Here is a 20,041-nt window from a genome sequence, read left to right on the forward strand (position 1 = left end):
CTCCTTGATTTTTATTTTTTTTTAAAATATTTCTAGCCATGCCATTTATTGCACTGTACAGATTCCTAATGTGCGACCAAGCACAATAGCAAGTCAAAGAAACACCTGAGACAATTCTGTCAATTGAAGTGCATTTTAAATGCTGGGAGCATGGTATTCCCTATTTCCGCAAGGCTATTTCCAAAATTTTACATTTGGTATTTGACGTGTGTGTATCGTTTTCCCATTAGACTACCTTTAAAACCTCATCTGGGCCAAAATGTATCTTGCCCCAAATTGCTGGTTTCTTGGTGCATCAGGGAAGCACGATCAGGGAGGGCAGTGGCGAAACAAAACTGGAGGATGCGCCCCCCTAGTTCACAGAAGGGGCCTCCCATGCTCCGGATACAGTCAGGAGCTTTAAAGCCAGCCTATCCACCACGTGTGCACAGTGTCAGAAGGGGCCACCAAGAGCTTGGCCCCTCACATCGCGGGGGCTATTGTTACTCCACTGGATCAGGGGCAACAGGAACTTTCCAAGCCTTCCGGGATCTGAAATCAAAGTAACCAGGTGGCAGCGGAAGATACAAGGATAGTACAGCTGCTGATCAATTTACAACAGAGTGAAAACTCAACTATTTCAAGGGGAAGGAGTGACAGCAAGGATGATATCTGTGAGTCTTCATATCCGCCATGTATTATATGCATCACTACAGTTAACTATGCCATGCCGTGCTCTGGAATCCTGATTTGGCGACTGCGGCCAAGGTGACATCCTGGAGTCAATTGTTCTAGAGCAGGCACAGGAATCTCCCATACCCTGAGACGCCCACCAAGAGGAGAAAAAAAAATGAACCGAAATACAACAATTCTGGATCCAACCTCTAGATCGCGGAATAATGCACAGCATGTGAATCCAGTAAAGATGCACGCTGAAAAAATTTAAGTTGACATCAACACTCACTTTAGCAAGCTAGAGAAGGGCCCCGTATTATACAGGAAGGCGAACAACAACGTAGCACAATGCAACAGAATAGTGAAACATGGGACTACCCGACGTGAACTTTCATGAACGGGGACTTGTGTCCATAGGACAGTACCTCATATGCTATTAAGTACAGGTCCGTGAAATCCAAGCTAAAGTAAGTTAGGTCGCCAATTACAAGCACAGCTATGATAAGAGGTTTGAGGCATCGAGTCAGGTTTTAGTGAATAATTTTGGAGAGCGAGGCTGGCTGTCCAGAGGGGGTGCACTATGGTGGGCTAAATAGCAAGCTATGAAGAGGTCTCAAAGCAAGTATTCACATGTTGACACCTGCTCTTCAACTCAAATGAAGGGGATGTGACCTGGAGTCTCATTGAGTGGGGGCTTTCGTCCTTCAACAGTCTGGGGGAGAACCAAAAATTGTCTTGTTTTCAAAGTTGCATTGCTTTGCAGAGCATGTAGATACCTCCTACCAGTGCTTCATCTGCTAACATATAAGTGGCACGGCTCAAGGTATTTCTCAGATGGCCATGGTTGGCAGCACCCATTGTCCCTGCCAGCAGTACCAAATACAAACCATCACTCTATAAAAGTGTGACATTTTGGACTAATCCAGCTATAAAGATGGCCTGGACCCGCTGGCTTTATTTTTTAAAGTATATTTAACACTTTGCTGGTGAGCTCTACTAAAAAATAGAGGGACAGTGCCATCATGTGGCACACTGCCAGAAATAACTGCCAGTAGCAAGCACCAGCAGAAATTAAGCACAATCTCTTACTGCAATGCTGCAGTTAATTTAAGAGGCAAAAAATACTCTGTCAACAAGCATGGTGCAATGATTCTGATAATTTGAGCATACATACTGGTTGAAAACAAACCTGTGCCTATACTGGTGAATACGGTGACAAACGCAGCATATGCACAAGTCGGATTCAATTCACACAAAGGCAATTTATCATGTGGATTTAATTGATTTATGTATTACAGAGTTTTATATAGCGCTGGCCAGACCAGAGGGTATCGGAGCGCTTTACAACATACGTATCAAGGATAGTACGTCGTAAGATCTTGGGCACCTTCCCGAATCTTCAAGGAAGACCGTAGACCAGGCTCTTTTGGTGTCTAGACTGGACTGCTGCAATGCACTCTACCTTGAGACGTCCCAGGGCAGGGAGAGAATGCTCCAAAGGGTGCAGAATGCTCCAGCTCGGAGGCTGTTGAGCATCTCTACATATACCTCCACCGGCACAACTCTTGTAAAGCTTTGTTGGCTTCCTACTAAGGAAAAAAGATCTTTCAAACAACTCTGTTTCCATCATAAAATCCTGAATCAGAAAGGTCCTCTTTACCTCTTTCCTTTGATCAAACCGTATCACCCTAATAGGTGTCTGATTCCTTCAGGGAACGCTTTGACTGTGATCCCGAAAATAAACAGAGCACGGATGGGAGGTAGCTCCTTTAGCTTCTTGGCCTCTAAGCTCTGGAATTCACTCCCACCTGGCCCAAGAATGGAGCCTTTTATAGTCAAGTTTTAGAAAAACACTTAAGACCTGTTTTTTTGGACAAATCTAATTCATGAGATGGTATAGGGCAGGTTCTTGGGGTCACTTGCGTTGGAATCTAGCACGCGGCAGCCCAATGGAGTAACCAGGCGCTCTACAAATTCCATAACATAACAAAGATATAAAAAAACGAAGTGTTCTTTAGTTTCAATAGAAAGTCATAATATTCACGATTTTCTTGTGACTCAAAGCCTTTTTGTTTGGAATTCTTTTGCTGGGGCTGTTCCTGATGCTTTTAATTACCAACTCAATCTATTCCGCAGCGTAAATATGATCCGGTTCTTCCGCGTCTTCACTGAAAGACCTGCAGCCATGTTTACATCAATTCATTTAAATCACTGATAACGCAATAGTCAATTAACGTGGAAGTGCTGAGGGGCTATTGTAAAGAAGTTAATTATTTAGAATTGGTCCTGGCGTGCAGCTGATCTACAGCACCACGCTGGTGCTCGCAGAGTATCCAGAATCAGCGAGACGATGGTTAGTAGGGAAGGAAAGTCTAACCGGGAGGCTGGGGTGCAAATTCTGTCAACAAGAAACTGGCTTTTGATGGGCAGGGGATTAGGCAGTGTTTTTAAAAGGCAAATGCATAGAAGAAATCCCTCAGAAAGAAACCTTAAAGGAAATAAAGCATTTCATATCTCTGACATTTTTGCAAGCTCTTGAAAAGGGAATTTAGGCGCTTTACAAACCTGGAAGAGCTGGTTAGTCTGAAAGGAGCTATAGAAATGGCTACCAATGACTATGGAAAAAATCCTGGTCCCGTCTCACCATACGAGAAACTGAATTACCGGAACAAGTTACTTTTCTATAACCAAATGTGAGGTTTTTGTTAAAGGGCAATTGAGTCAATATGACTCAATGTTGACTGTAAATCTATACCCCCCCCCCCCCAATAAACAAGACAGGGTCAACACGCAGTAATGGTGTAGGAAAGATTTCAGGTTCTCGTGTGGTTCTTAGGGAAGGATGGCGGTATCTGAAAAATAAGCAGTACGGATCACCTCCTGGGAAGCACCCCAACAGACCCCTATAATCACTACGTTTAACGTCAGGGCCTAGCCACAAGGGCGGTGGCCACGTCATTCTATGAACTGCTAAACATTGCAGCAAGAAAAACTATTGAGATGTGTGCACTGCAAATATTTGTAATAGAACTGTCCCGAGAGTTCAACAAGGAGAATAGTGAAATGGTGTCGCCTTCGAAGAAAGCAGTTTCGGGGAGGGATATGGAAGACCATGGAGGGGTGGGTGCCCAATATCCACTCCCTATCGAGGCCAAGAGGCTGTCAGTTACAGCGAGCATGTGGCTCAGTTTCAGGTCCTATAACTCATAGCTAGGCCTGGGCGGATAATTCCGTTCCGCTGGTGGAATTTGCGGAATTTTGCGTTATGCGGAGAATGCGAAATTGCCAAAAATTCTTTCTTCCGCGACTTCGCAAAATTTGTTGCTTGTGTGCGTTCTCAAAATGCGTGTCCGCAAGATATTTCACACCAAGCACGCAAACCGCGATTGCGGACAGTAAAAAAGCATCGCGCAAGCCATTCCGCGTGTTCGTGGAATTTATGTGTTCGCAGAGATTTTTTACCGTTTCGCGGAGATATGCGTAATGCGATTACGCAAATTCTGCCCACCCCTACTCATAGCCCCCTGTCCAGGGGGGCCTGGGCACAATCCTTTGGTACACACATCCTTTCAGAGAGACCCAGCCCCCATCTCAGCTGATGCAATCAGAGGCGAGCCCACCAGGCATGTTTACATGAATATACGCGGGCTTATTAAGAGAAGGTCAAGGAAGCAGTCAGAGGCATGAGAACAGAAGACCCTGGAGGGGCAGAAGGGGTCTCCGCTCACAATGATGTCCTTAAAGATGAGCAACAAAACAGACTGAGAAACAGGCCACCAACAACAATCTTCAAATGCAAAAGGCCTTTCAGGGACATTTTATGGCTTTATTTGGTCTTTATGGAAATCCCATCCTGATTGGAGGGATGCACCTTACTATAGTGTTCTCAAGTACATGCTTTAGTAATAGGTAGACAACTTTTATTTTGGAATCCAGGGGCACAGACATCTTTCAGATGGCATCTGTGTGGCTTTCACGCTCGGATTAGTTCCGCTTCACCATCAACCATTTTTATGACGGAAAACAAGACAGTGCCTATGCTTTTAGTACACACAACATAACTATGTAGGGTCACGAGCAACTAGGTTTGCTTTCATGCACAGATAGGGCTCTTGTGAGCAATCCTTCTCATATGCTAGTGAACACGCAGGATGTGCAAATTCAGCCACGATAGTGAGTGCACTTGTGAACAATCCACATGCTAGTGAACACGCAGGCTGTGCACATTCAGTCATGGATAGTGCTCTTGTGAACAATCCTGCTCATATGCTAATGAACACATACACTGACTGTGCACATTCAGTCAAGAATAGTGCTCTTGCAAACAATCCCTCTCACGTGCTAATGAACACACTCAGGCTGTGCACAGTCACGGATAGTGCTCGTGTGAACAATCCCTCTCATATGCTAGTTAACACGCTCAGGCTGTGCACAGTCACAGATAGTGCTCTTGCCAACAATCCCTCTCACATGCTAGTGAACACACACACACACACACACACACACACACACACTGACTGTGCACATTCAGTCAAGAATAGTGCTCTTGTGAACAATACCTCTCACGTGCTACTGAACACACACACACTGGCTGGCACATTCAGTCAAGAATAGTGCTCTTGCGAACAATCCCTCTTACGTGCTAGTGAACACACACTGACTGTGCACATTCAGTCAAGAATAGTGCTCTTGTGATCAATCCCTCACGTGCTAGTGAACACACACACACACACACACACACACTGACTGTGCACAGTCATATATAGTGCTCTTGTGAGCAATCCTTCTCATATGCTAGTGAACACACACACTGGCTGGCACATTCAGTCAAGAATAGTGCTCTTGCGAACAATCCCTCTCGTGCTAATGAACACACTCAGGCTGTGCACAGTCACGGATAGTGCTCTTGTGAACAATCCCTCCCATCTGCTAGTGATCACACACACTGGCAGGCACATTCAGTCAAGGATAGTGCTCTTGTGAACAATCCCTTTTGTGCTAATGAACACACCCATGCTGTGCACAGGCACGGATAGTGCTCTTATGAACAATCCTTCTCATATGCTAGTAAACACACACTGGCTGGCACATTCAGTCACGGGCAGTGCTCTTGTGACCAATCCTCATATGCTAATGAACACACAAGCAGGCTGTGCACATTCAGTCACGGATGGTTCTCTTGCAAACAATCCCTCTTGTATGCTAGTGAACAACCCCACACACAAGCTTGCCTGATCGTGCACACGTAGGCTTGTGCCCAAGCACAAGTACCCAGACCACCCGAACCCCTCCCCTCATGACGCCCCGCTTACCTTGAGGATCTTGGGGTCCGTGCAGCGGCTGTTGCCATAGCTGGCATGCATCCAGCTGTTGTCGTTGGACGGGCAGTGCTGACGTAGAGTGCACTTCTTCTCCGTCACGCACCAGCCACATTCAAAGTGGGGGTCCGCCTTCAGGCACAGGCCGCAGCTGCTGCGCATCGCTGAGCACTTGTACAGGTGAGCTGGCGGGGAAAGAAGGTGACTGGTCAGCCAGACCTGCTGGAGGGAGGGGAGTCCACCATGCCAGGGGAACTGAACACATCGAACTACACCCCCCCAGAAGGCATCATGGATGCGTAAGTGCACTGAGAGCACAGACCAGGACATGCGCAGTCTCACAGACCTGGCCATGCACAAGCTCATCGGGGTCCCTAGTGCTTGTGTTGTTGAAGTTGGAAAATAATTTCTTCCACCAAAATGTGCATGTGAAACAACCCTGCGAGCAAAGTTGTGCAGGGCACGTGAAGGGTGCTGTGTGCAGTACGTGATGAGCAGGTGTGTGTGAGCAGATTAATTCCACTCACTAATCTAGAGTTAGATGTACATTACCGGTGTGTGCAGAATGAAATAAAGGCTTGCAGTACGTGTAGGAAGCAGGGTTCTGCCACATGTTAAATGCATGTTATCTGTGCACATAGCGTGTGTTAAATCCATGCAAAGGAGTGAGGTGTGCATTAGCCATGTGCGCCATCTGCAAATCCGGTATATGCCAGGCACTGGCAGCAAACCTAGAGTAAGTCAAATTAAAGTAAGGTACATGAACATGTCCACAACTTGTTCTATGCACATGCCACCCATGTTCCGCTGAAGTGCAGGAAACAACGCAGGACCAACACGCAAACCACATACCTTGGATGTTCTGGGGGTTGTCGATGACGAAGTTCCCATTCCATACCACCGACAGGTTCACCGGGAGGTCGCTGATGTCATCACCGTCATACGAGTACTGCAAAGACAAGGACAGAACTGGGCTTACTCACATGTAGGAATACCACTCGGACATAAAAGGACTCGCACGTACTAATAAGCAATGGACAAAAAAGAAACCGGCTTACAGAGGTGCGCAACTGTGTGCGTACCACAAGTACCGAAAAGAAACAGCCTGGATTACTGAGATGTGCCATACATGATCAAAAAAAAGACATCCAGGCTAATTTAGATGTGTCATAGTGCGCATGTTGTGCAGTTGATGTTTGTATTACCAAGTCCGGACCCAACCACTAGACGGCGGAATAATGCACAGCATAGTGAATCCAGAAAGATTCCCGCTGCAAAACTATTACATAACATGGATAAAATCTGTATCTTGTCAAGGATGTAGATAGGAGAAAAGTTCAGCCTCCCCACCCCCAACGTCCCCTACCACCACCAGCATTCGCCCCAACGTAACATTTGCATCAAATCTGACTTTCAACGAGTGAGAGTGTGAACATTGATCCATACCTGAAAAAGAAGGATTTTAGCAAAAAGTCTTAACTTTTCTGGAGAGAAGGTGGAAACCTTTGATTCAAGAGGACTGGTATGATAAATAAGTTAAGACAAAAACTACTAACAAAAATACAATTGTCACAGTGCAAAAAATAATCCGTGCCAGATAAGGTGGCAGGTTAAAATGACCAAATGTTTACAAAAATAAATAAAAATGCCATTCCTTTACGTATCTTGTTCAAAACACAGAAGCAGTCCCCGTCAGTGTGTGGTGCCATTTTGAACGCTTTTCCAATACACCTTGGGTGAGTGATGGAATCATGGCTAGATCTTAGAGTTATGCAGGTAGTTTAACTATGACGAGTCTTTCCTTCCTGCAGCCCGCAACACCACCCCCATAACTTCATGGACAAAGCGCTTGCAAGCTTTGGGGCCCTGGCTATGACATCACACTACCCAGAATGCAACAGAAATCCATTAGCAATGGTTCTAAGCAGGGGTTCCACCTACGTTTTCAATTCTGAACCCTAGAAAGATAAAAATAAGAGCAATTAAAAAATAAGACGGTCATTAGTTGATTGGAGCATTTTCCTCAAATTTAAAAGCACCTTTAAGACACCACAATAGGTCACTGAGGGAAGGGGTGAGAAGAGAAGATTTGGCTGCCCCTCGTCACTCAAACCCTGGTAAGGCATTATCAATACTCATGCGGGGAGTGCTCCGCCGGGCCTGAGGGTTAACCCCTTCGCTGCAGGGGTTATTCCCCTGCTGTGCTGGGGGGAGGGGGCGCGCACAGCGCCCGCATGCTCATGACGAGCTGAGCTCGTTATGAGCTACAGTGCTCCTGTGCTCATGACGAGCTCAGCTCGTCACAGGTGCATTGGCTCCGTGGAACGTTCGGCACAGCGGGGGAATTCTCCCCGCACCGGAGCGTTCCACGGCTCATGACGAGCTGAGCTCGTCATGAGCACTGGAGCACCATGGCTCATGACGAGCTCAGCTCGTCATGAGCATGGGAGGGGTAATCAATAGGGAAACAGGGGAGACAGTCAGAACTTACCCTGACATGTAGTGACCTCCTTCAGAGAAAGCGCCCGCTTGCTTCTCTTGAGAAAGACAGGCACCCAGGCAGCGATATGAGGGTGAATTCATTGCCCTCTCTGGTTGGTTTGGGAGCCGCGGCGTCCATCACTACAGCCGCAGAGTCTAGGAACCCGTTATCTCTTCTCCCCTTAATGGACTCAAAGCCATGATGAGGTTCTGAGACAAGCTCTCGCCTACTCTCGAAGGTTACCTTTAGAGTCAGTCGTATTGGATTTTAGCTTCTAAGTGCATTTTCTGCCGACTGAAGAATAATAAGCATTGGTAATGTCAAAAGGTCTGGCATTCAAAAAATGTTGTATGGTAATGAGAAGCAGTACAAGTAAATAGCATGTGAATAAATATATATTTGTGTGGAAGCAAGGAACTGTAGAATGATTTTGGTGTAGGTCAAAAGGTCAGGTGAAAGTTGCACTTTTTTAAGCCAGACCTAAAAACCCTTGTACGTTATTGACTGCTCTCCAATCTGCTCGAGAAAAACTAAAAATTATCTAGTTATCTAAGGCACTTCAATAGCATTACAATGTCATATGTGTGACCCTGAAAGTTCACGCTCGGGCAACTGGATAAACAAAATAATCATATCTGTGAGAAAGGAAAGAACTTCTTTGTGGAAGCACACAACATCTGTAAAAGCAGAACATGTACTCCTGGCTCCCAACATGTGGGCAGAGCTGAAGCCCTTCTCTAGTGATGCTCACATAGTTGTGCTGTCAAGCCGGGCATAACAATGAACTGCTGATACTACTCAGCAGTGTAAGAGACGGGTCAACTGAAGACTGGCACTGGAGGCAGGCGACTGAGCACCTAAAAGAACAGCGGAATAGCAGAATTATGAAGCCGTAGGGATAACAAAAGAGCCAGAAAGCAGATCAGCTGGGAAGTGGTGTAGGAAGTGGGAACTGGAAGCTGTTGTCATCAAGAGTGTCCAGATTGAAAATATAGACCCTATGAAAAATCAAATTCAAACTTTTGAGTTTGGCTGGAAATAAGAATATAAAATAGTCTGCCCTTTTAGTAAGGGGTGTTTTATTTAAGGTTGAAATGTTAGCAGTCTATATTCTGAATAGATGTTTAACAGACTTTGTTACTTCAAACAATATTTTACAAAGAATTGTCGACGCCTAAATAGGACTAAAACAAGTGTGCAGTAAGGTTCAAAGTGAAATTTGTACATAACGCAGTGGCATGAAGTCAGCCTATCTCTGGATTGTCTCACCGGACCCCGCAGACATTTGCATGACTTACGTTTTCTTCGATACATTTTGCTTCATCTAGCACAGCCAATCGGGCAGACCCAGCAGAGGGAATTTCCAAACATTGCTCCAATCCTCAATCCACATTACACACCTACCTATGGGCACTGACCTATGAAATCGGCTAAGAAAACAACTTGTCACGTGCACACCATGCTCTCATGATTTCCTTTAATTTCTCAAGACTTGCAGTTACTCCGAGTTTCATGTAGGCCATGAGGTCTTTAGAGGTTATGGAAGCTCATATCAAGTGTTACAAAATGGAAGCTGAAAACAAGATGGATTCCACTTCCCCCCCTCTGACGCTTTGTGTCATTGACTCATTTTTAATGGCACTGGTGTCTCTCTCCCTCTTAAGAACTTTGGCCTGTCCCAACTCTTTTCAGTGGTTCCATTAACCCCTTCAGAGCAACTACTTATTCCGGAGATGGCCTTGTAGGCACTAAGCCACAAGTCTATTTATACCAAATCCCTGGCCCAGATGGGGACTACCAGGTGTGGTGCTGTCGCCTTCTTTGCATGCACAATACATGAATGTTGTGTAGTCAAAAGACTTTTAGTCAAGGACATCAGGACAAAGCAAACAGGAAAGACACTGGTAAGACAAAGAGCTGGAATAGAGTGGTGAAGACTCCTGGGTAATATTCAGAACGTCGCCCCAATAATCCATGCGTGGTCATAACAGCCGACGTGCTGACTAACCAACACAGAATGGGGGCACCAACATTCCACAGAGGCACCACTAGCACAAAATGGATAGTGTCACCAGAAGAAAGCAGAAAAAGCACACAGGGCAGGATTAACTACTCTTCTCCCACTGTAGTTGTTCATTACCAACTCTTACCAGACGTTCTCTGCGAGCGCCAGTCGGAATACCAAACACACAGAAGTTCCGGGTGAGGTAAGAAGATAGGAAGGACAACATGATTTGGGTTGGGGCAAAAATGGTTTCCAGTCTCCTGCAGATAGACTTGTCCAAAAACAACGGGGATGCCACTCAACTCTACCTGGTTACCCACGGTGCCTGGCAGGGATTGTTCCTATTGCAAACACTACTCCGATTTTTTCTTTTTAATTATTGTTTACTTACAACATTCACACGAAAATTGCAGTCACGTGGATGTTCATATATATCAAAAGAAAATCAAAAAAAGGGCACGAGCTTGAGTCTACATAAGGAATACAGCCATTAAACGTATCATGGGAGTGACACATGTACCTTTTAGTTTCATTGGTAGTATGTTCCAACACAGAAGGTGCGTATAACTCATTTAGATTTGAAAAGATTGGGGGAAAAAATTAAACGACAAAAAGTCCCCCACTCCTAAACAAAACCTAGCAAATGGTATGGATTTAAAATTTCAACCACCAGGGGCTGGCAAAAGAGAGATGCGAGACATATAAACACATTCACTTCTGCAGCATAGGCAGATTGGTTCAGGCTGAATATTTACATAGCTATAGATTCTCAGGAAGTGATGTACATGCCAGCGTTCGTCTCAGTAGAGAGTCATCCTTCGTTTACTGCCGGCTCTGTAGGCGGTGTATCGTGATGTGATCCATTCCCTAGTATAGTAGTCTTGAACCTTATGGATTTCTCTTATAAGAGGCTAAAATGTTACTTCCGTCAGACGCTCCTTATGTGTGGGGGTATATGGATGTTTCCACTTACGCAGTATACAGATTTTAGCCGCCATGATCAAGGTATCTGTCCACCGATGCCAGGGGGGACGTGTGGCCTTGCTTTCTGGGGTGAAAGGTATAAGACTGTGGCATCTCTCTATGCCTCACATCTCTGACCAGTAGTGTACAATTAAAGTGACTGCCCAGAGTATATAGCATAGGGTACCCTCCTCTTGACCGAGACTCCTACAGTGAGGATTGCAGCGGAGTCCAGATTTGACCAGACATAAGGATTAGGGGTGAGTGGAATTGGCGTAGTCGCGCTACGCAAAGCTCCCCGAAATGGTAAAAAATCCCTGCAAGCACGCGGAGTTTCGCGAACACGCAGAATTGCTTGTTCAGCCTGTTCACGATGCTTTTTTCCTGTTTGCGAACGCTGTTTGCGTGCTCGGAGGGAAATATCTTGCGAACGCGCATTTTGAAAGCGCGAACAAGCAAAAATGTCTGCAAAGCCGCAGAATTTTTGGCAATTCCGCGTTCTCTGCAAAACGCGAAATTACCCAAATTCTGCGAGTGGAACGGAATTTACCACCCAGGCCTAGTAAGGGTGCCACTGTTGTAGTATTTTGAACTATGTGAACTACAACCTCGAAACTTCATTTCCTCATCTTGTAGGACCTTCAGTACAGGCCATTCGGCATCTGGGTATGTCCGCCAGAAGTTGACTTGCCAGCAGCTACGCAGGGCATTTAGTGTAGAACTGGAGTGTAATTCCGCGATGAGGGTGTTCTAGAGACCTGTTACGGGTCCTATTGGGTTGGCCCATATTTTTATGTATTTATCTAGAGATGAGGTCAGACTGTGCGGCCGAGTTCCCAGCAAATTTATTTTTGTCCAGGTATTTAAAAGATGAGTGGTGCACTGCGTTTGGCGACATCACATGTTTCAATAGGCAGAGTCCAAGACCCCCTGAAGTCATGTATACTCAAGATTAACTCTTGGTCTGACTCCATCCCAGAATAAAGTGCTTAACCTCACGATCAATTTGTCATAACATGTCCCAGGGAACCGTAAACGTGTGCTAAGGCATAATCGATACGTGGGGCAGTCATCATAATTTTGATTACTTGTACTCAACCCCAGAATGTCAAGTTTAATGGCTTCCATCTTTGAAAGTCAAGTTTTATTTAACGCTGTAAATGAGAAATTATCGACTTCCTCATCCTTAAATCCCAGTGTTCAACAGGACTCCCAAGTATTTACGATTGCGCATGACTCGTCTAAAGTTGTATGGTCTACTGATCGACTGACTCTTTTGTGGTGTAGTGGGACTAGTTGATTAATGTCCGAATAATATAATCTGGTTAAAGTACAACTTTAACCTCACTCCTGCTGACGTCTGAATTCCAGTTATGGTTAGAGTCTGTCTGAAGGCCTCGGCTAATTGAACAGTACTAGGAGACACCAGGTGTTTAAGGGATGCAGTGGTCTAGTTTTTCAGGAATGAATCTGATAAGAACCCATCACAGGTCACGTGTGCTATTGGGGTGTCACAGGGCCAAATAACCTTCAATGTGAAGTAGTCAGCTCCCATGTTAAACCTTTCGAGGGTCCTGAATAGACACTCCACTCGGTTAAAGGATCAAGGGAGTATTTACTTTCCGTAATAAACGAGAGTGTGTTCGGAGATGGTGTCTAGAATGTCTGAGACAAAAACTACTTGTAGGTCATGCATCAGTGTGGGAATGACTTTACGTAATCTATTGGCCAGTATTTTAGCCAGGATATCCACGTTGGATTATTGAAATGGGTTCATAGTGGGTTGCAGGTGATAACTGGCCCCCAGAGACAAAACCGGCCAACACGGGCACAAAACCGGACCCAACCCTCCGGCCCACCAGGGAAATGCTTGGTGCCCACTACGGCCAGTCCAGCCCTGAAGACAATAGGCAACACCGTGGAGCAAGAGAACATGGGGAAATACTGCTACCCAGAACGAGTTTACCCTTTCCGTGTTTTTCTTTTATGCACTTGTGCACTTTTAGTGCACCTTGCGCTGTCACGTTTGCACTACATATCCGGTTTTAGGGACAGGCCATTATCAGATAAAATGTTAATTGCAGATGTTACAGTATGAGGGTTGTTGAGAAAATGATTTTTAGCTTGATATCTTTTTCTTCCAGTTTTAGCAAATTTTGTCTCCTCATATCTGCACTTTATAGCCTTCAGCTCGGGCCTTTAACGCTGGAGAGGGCCTTTAATAGCCGGTATAGCCCTCTACGGCAGGCTATAAGGCTATATTATGGACAAGAAAGTGTAAGACAATGGAAGAAGAGGAGACGGGCGATACTGTTGCCTAGAAATGAGTTTACCCTTTCCCTCTTTCATGCCATCCTTGCTTTTTAGCACACCTTGCGCTGTCACATTTGCACTGTATATCCAGTTTTATGAAAGATATTGCAAGATGGGATGCAATGTGAACAAGATAATACATGATGATATTGGCCCCCTGAAAGAGGTTATTGTTTTCATTTTCTGTGAACCTATTTAATTATTCTTTTCTTAAGTGTAAACTGGTTTGTTTGTATTGATTTTATTGGTTTGTATAGGACATAATTATGTCTCTCAATGCTCCTTTTGTTTAAATATCTGCCCTTGTAAATCGCTCTGATACCCGTAAGGGTCTTGTTTGCGTTATATAAAACCTTCAAAATAAATAAACTTATGGTTCCAATCAACAAAAATAAAATTGACTTTGACTTCCTTGGTCTAGGATTTCATAATTCGGGATCTTGGAATACAGCAAGCCTGAGGTCAGAAAGTAAACAATTCTAGAGGTAGACCAATGGACACCCAAGAGAAAGGAGTAATCCCGCTCTTTTTGTGGTAGAAGACACCAAGTATCTATGAATGCTTGGTTTTGTACAACATCCTCTAATAATGCTCTGTTGGAATAATTATTTCTCTCAGCGGGCCCTGTTCCTGGGGGCAAGAGAGAAGTTCCAGTCCCCAACGATTCTAGGTCTGGTTTTGCTGAATTCCATGCGGAGATAGATCAATGGTTGTGTAAAAAGGGACTCTTGAAAAGTTGGGTGCGTATACTGATCCAATGATCAGCACGTCAATTGCTACCTTAATCTTGACAAATACATAGTGGTCATATGGATCCCTCCAGGTTAATTTTTTAAGGTCTAATTGATTATGGAAGCGGATCGCAACACCACGGTGTACCGCATTACTGGTGCTCGACTGAGATGTTGTTAATGGTCAGAATAGCAACTGCCATACCAACCCACTCTATTTACTTTATCTGATTTCAAATGCGTTTCTTGCATGAGAGTGATGTCTACGTGCTTTGCGGTCAATTGAAGTATTTTCTATTTCTGCAATGCAAAATACCTCTGACATTGAATGAAAAGATCTTCTACTAGTTCGTTTTTTTTTTGTACGGGTGCGGAGATGTCGTCCTATAGTCACTCTGATAACAGTGTATAGGTTGTGCTCACACTCTAGGCATGGCACGGTTCTTGTGGCGATTATGAAGACACTCTGCCCCAGAGAGAAGAGAATGCCAAGTAGAGGAGTAGTAAGCTGGAAGGTCAACCTCCAAAATCTCACATGGCGAAACTCCTTAACCGGTGGGCTAAACTTCGCTTCTGGGGGACACTAACCCTTCAGTTCTTGGCATAAAGCTGGGTACTTGGAACATAGTTCAATGAAAGCTGGATCCATGGTTTAGTAAATTTATCATATTTGTAACGCAAGGTCTATGGGGTGTTTTCGGTCCGATAATTTCTAGGATTTTATGCCACCACTGGAGCAAAGGCAAGAATGCTATTCTAGAAGAGCCTTCCAAGCTCTGTGATGTAGGATGATGCAGAAATGGGTGCGCCATAACTAGATAAACGTGAATCACCTCCTCTCACCAGAGCACATTAAAAATGTTCATACCGGGTAATAATTTAAACTCTTGAGACGAATGAAAGTCAACTGTAGGCGCGCCGTAAGGAAGGCCTTTCCGAAGGGCTTAAGACCCTCAACCAGCACAATGACGCTGGATAGGACTGAAGTTCTTGTGTGATGCCTTGGTCCAAAGCCCTTCACGGGGGGTCCGAACTAAGATGAGTGAAGACTGCTGAATACTGGACCTTCAACAAGAAATCTCAGGGTATTAGAATATGTTCCAGTGGGCTTTAGAAGTTCAAATGGAGCCCTTCGACCAATCATTGATCCTATTGTAAGACGACATTGTATTGTCTCGACTAAGGCTGTAACCTTGCGGGAGAGCAATAGGCAGACAATTCACGACCATCAATCTGCATGAGAAAAGTAAAAGACGAAAGAAAGAAACAGAAGCAAGATTTAGCTGTGATGAGCCGAGCGTGGCGCCCTAAGTGAAACTGGCATTTCCAATTTGTTCTCTGACACGTCTCATTTGGGACCCCGGCATCTTCTCAACACATCCCAGCCTGTAGCTGTCCGAAGACGGTATTCACATCTAGCGGCCCTGCGCCTCGATAAGTCGCTTGAGGATGGAGGGAGGGACCCAACTGTTTATAATCCTGCGGCTGAGAAGGAAAGATCTAGTATCTGAACAAGATTGGGGAGCTCTTCAAAATGCATGGTGAGGATCAATTCACGACACATCAAACAATACAAAATACCCTCATTGCGGTCAAATTTTGCTCTCGCAACGAAGGTCGGGCAGCTGTTTCTAAGGATTTTCATCTGTATCGAATGGAGCGAATCAGCGTCTTCCTGTTTGCATTGAATTTATGGTACCATTGGATAATAGTTGTGGACAAGAGCCAAGACCCATCCATCGTCCGATAGCTGTGGTTTTACAAGATAGTAATGGTGATGTGAACAACAAGCGACTCGCAAATCCAAATCAACATTTTATCAAGTTCTGCAGTGAAATGTTAGCATTTAACATGTCGTTATCAGAGGTTCACAGTTGATCAGGTTGGCACTTAGAATATATTTTATTTCTAGTTTTTTTACTATACATTACTGGGGCTTTCAGGGCTACTCCAGGAATGGCTGTCACATTGTTATACAAATATTGACAATTGTACTAATTTGTTGCCTTATGTCCCATGAATGTTAGCGACCATGTGAAAGTCTAGGACCATAAAACAGCTGGGCAAAATGGAGTCCATCTTTGGAATTATAGCGAAAGAGTCATTCCATATGGAAGTGGGCCCATGATTTAGTCCTTTATATCCCTGTGCTGCAGAGAGAGCTGCAGGGGGCAGCGCGTGCAGCCAGCAGACGACCAACACGGGCACACATGAGCTTTATACATTGGCTCCATTTGAAAGAAAGGTATAGGGAAAGTCTAAAGTCAGCCCCAACACATAGACCGCAGATTGTGGAATACTGCAGCTTCGCCAGCCACAGCCAAGAACGGCCATTATAGTTAAGGGGTTCGGTGTGCCAAGTATATAATGGGATATCTCATAATGTGTGAAAACACTTAAGTTTTCTTTTTTACATACGTTTTGGCGGTAAGATATCAAATCGACTATGCATTATTTTGTTTTGTACCCGACAGATCTATTTCTGTCAACCAAGACTACACCCTCAATTCAGAACAAAAGTTACCCATAATATTCAATTTTGCACCATTTATTTTTACATACAAAGTACCTGATATTTTCAACGCCTACATTTACGTATCCAAATACCTGTTTGTTCTACATCTTCATAATTATGTAGGTTTAGATCTATAGAAAATACACAGAAATTGACCATTTTAATAGAATTAAAATAGTAAATATTAAACAAAATATAAAAACAAAGAAAACTTGTGTTGTGCAGTGGGAGGGTCACTCGACCAGCTGCCGCACACTCAGAGGAATCCTGTGCCCTGGTTTGGTGCCAGCCTGATCCTCCATCATTCTATGCAGATAACCTTTAGAATGGCAGAGCGTTGCTTAATAGACCAATACTAACCAACATTAAAAAAAAAACCACACAAAAAACAACATTCCTTATACCCCAAACATGATATTATCCCTTGTATAGTGGAGTCCGCCATTTGCAGGACGTCAGTGTCCCTGTAGCAGTCTGGAGTATGTACCAAACATTTCCCTTAACAAGAGGGTGGTTGCTTTCTTCTGTATTTTAGACATAGGCAGGACAAGCAATGCGAGGGTCAGACGTGGGATAGATGTCTGGATTGGTCAAAAATACAGCTTCAACAAGCACCCCACGCACTGCCCATTCTCTCCACAATGCACTTTCAATCTTTAACCCCTTGCCCGTGGCCGGAATTCCGCTCCTGTGCGGCACATTCCGATCGCAGGCGTGGTCATGCATATCAGCACACGAGCACTGTGTGCCATGACGGCTCCCAGCCGTCATCGGCATGGAAGGGGTTAAACGTACAACAGATGGGCTGATATATAAAATCTGCGTTTATCACACCCAGCTGAACCTCACGAGTCTCCTGTAGACTTGGATCCCAGACCACCCCCTTTGGAATCACGAGGCTGCTTTGTTAACATAATTTACCTCTCTGGTGGCACGGAGATGTTGACCTTAAGCCCAGTCTATATTTGTAATGTCAGTTGAAGGCATAACATCAACTTTGTGCCAGCCCCTTTTTGCCTACCCCTGCAGTTCTGTGTGTTAAGCCCTCGCTGTGCAATGGAAGGCACTAAATTAGAAGGAAAGCTACCAGGATGGTTGGCCAACAGACCTTGTTAGCGGGATGTGGGTCAGTATGTAACATTACATAAAGTGTATTTGTTAAGCGCACGTTCACCCTGGGGTATCTTTGCACTGAATAACATGTTTATTGTTACCCAACTCAATTGGACTCATTTGATCAACCTCAGATGGATGAAAGGCTGAATGGACCAGCCAGAATTTGTACCTGTGACCATGAGGTCGAACGCATGCCCCTGCAGTGGACATAATTAGTCCACTGAGCCACCAGACCCGGCATATATTAGAGTAGCAGCCTTTTGGAGGGCCAGGGTTGCTTTCTATGCGGCCACGTTAATGACCCCGGAGGTCAGGTTTTGTCTGGACTCAAGTGCATAGCCACTCTCGGTAAATTGGAAGGAATAACAGCCAATATAATCACTAACAAAGGTCACAAGTTTATGATTACTCAGCCAATGCACTATGAACGTACTCCCCCATTTTAACCCCCATCTACCCATCAACGTTTCGGTACGGATGCGTTTTCGATATGCCCTCAAAGAGTTACGGCTGACAAACACTCAATCCTAAATTAGAAGAACAGTACTCCGCGTTCCGGTACCCCGTATATCTGGCAAGGCTCGCCGCCAACGCCCAAATCATCGCGACACCGTGGTCCCAAGCATTTGGCCTTCATTTGATAACCTAATGGGTGCTCAGAGCTGTTCGCTTGGTTTACTTCCATTGACTCAACTGGACTGACAACTGTTTGCAGTGATCTACAATACATAAGCCCATGACTGCAGACCTGCAGCCCCACCAACATGGCGTGAGGTGGCAGCCCTACAGTTGGCACAACGAGTCTGTCTGCATGGCGGGCCATCACCCAGCCGAGAGGAGGCGGCGACGGCGCATTGTCAAGTAAAGCTTTACAAATAGAGCTCGTTATGGCACTTTGTGTGCAATCTCTCTCATTCTGGCTTCCATTGATTAGGGAAAATATGTTCTTTTTTGTCTCTTTATGTTCTAGTCAATGCCTCCCTGAAATTCTTTATATGTGCTTTGCTATTGATTATTCAATAACAGTACAGAAAGCAGAATGCTGGGCAGTGAGTAGTTGGGGACGCGATGCGGATGCTAACAATCCAACGCTGGTTCGGGCTGGAATACAATAGCACGACAAACTATGCCGCGGATCCGCTGTTTTTCATCTGGTAGAAGCAATTCGATGCACAGCAGTTCAATCAATGGATTTGAAGCTGGGAGCGGCCAGTTACCAGCTCTTCCAGTGGGTATCGATCTGGGCAAGTTCATCTCTACCAGAGTTACAGATCTGCGCTGCAGGAGCGCAAGCCTGTATCAAGCATGAGAAAATACAAGAGGGTGCTCTGAACAAGACTACCAGCTGTGTTAGGAGGGTGGCCATTGGCAGCTTACTGGGTACTGATTAGTACATTTCGGTTTTGCTACAAAAAAGTATACATACATATACACATACATGTTACATTTATTCAATACACACCTATCTATACATTACATTTATTCAAAGCAAAAAAAATTCCAGTCGGCGACCCACCACAGGAAGCCGCAAATAGTGTCCATCCAAAGGGGCGTGATTGGGTAGGGTTGCATCATGGCAGCCCATTCCGCTTCGAATGCAGCACCACGACCTGCAGCCCATGGGGGAAATGCCAGCGTGCCAGAATGGCCAGTCCGTACTGCACTTATGTCTTAATTTTCTCTTACGAGTAATGTCCGGAAACTCCAATTTGAAGAGCAAGGCTATTGCAAATTATCTCCTAAGGGGCTTGGGGCCAGTATACAGACAAACGTCCATCGCGACAGTCATTCTGTGGGATATGAAGGGAGAGTGGTAAGTTCCGCTTGGGCAAAGGCACAAAAGATTTGCAAAAAAGGCACTAGGGTGTGAAATCCTACTCAAAGACCAATCCGAGGCAGATTCGATTCTTCAAGTTTTTTTTTTGCGTTAGTTCAATTAGCAGC

The 20,041-nt window shown here is 44.9% G+C and overlaps 1 protein-coding gene across 2 annotated transcripts in view; it reads right to left on the reverse strand.

Annotated features, from left to right (window-relative positions):
• The window catches only part of LOC147659125 (plexin-A1-like), a 589,684-nt gene that overhangs the window by 134,627 nt on the left and 435,016 nt on the right, over window positions 1–20,041 (reverse strand). For both annotated transcript variants that reach the window (XM_086951953.1, XM_086951952.1), the window contains exons 11-12: window positions 6,825–6,921; window positions 5,967–6,157 (exon numbers count right to left, since the gene is read on the reverse strand). In XM_086951953.1, the coding sequence (XP_086808079.1) occupies window positions 5,967–6,157; window positions 6,825–6,921 (288 nt within the window). The remainder of the gene's footprint in view (window positions 1–5,966; window positions 6,158–6,824; window positions 6,922–20,041) is intronic.

The sequence above is a fragment of the Lissotriton vulgaris genome, unplaced genomic scaffold (genome assembly GCF_964263255.1).
Source record: "Lissotriton vulgaris unplaced genomic scaffold, aLisVul1.2 SCAFFOLD_442, whole genome shotgun sequence".
Taxonomy (NCBI): Eukaryota; Metazoa; Chordata; class Amphibia; order Caudata; family Salamandridae; genus Lissotriton; species Lissotriton vulgaris.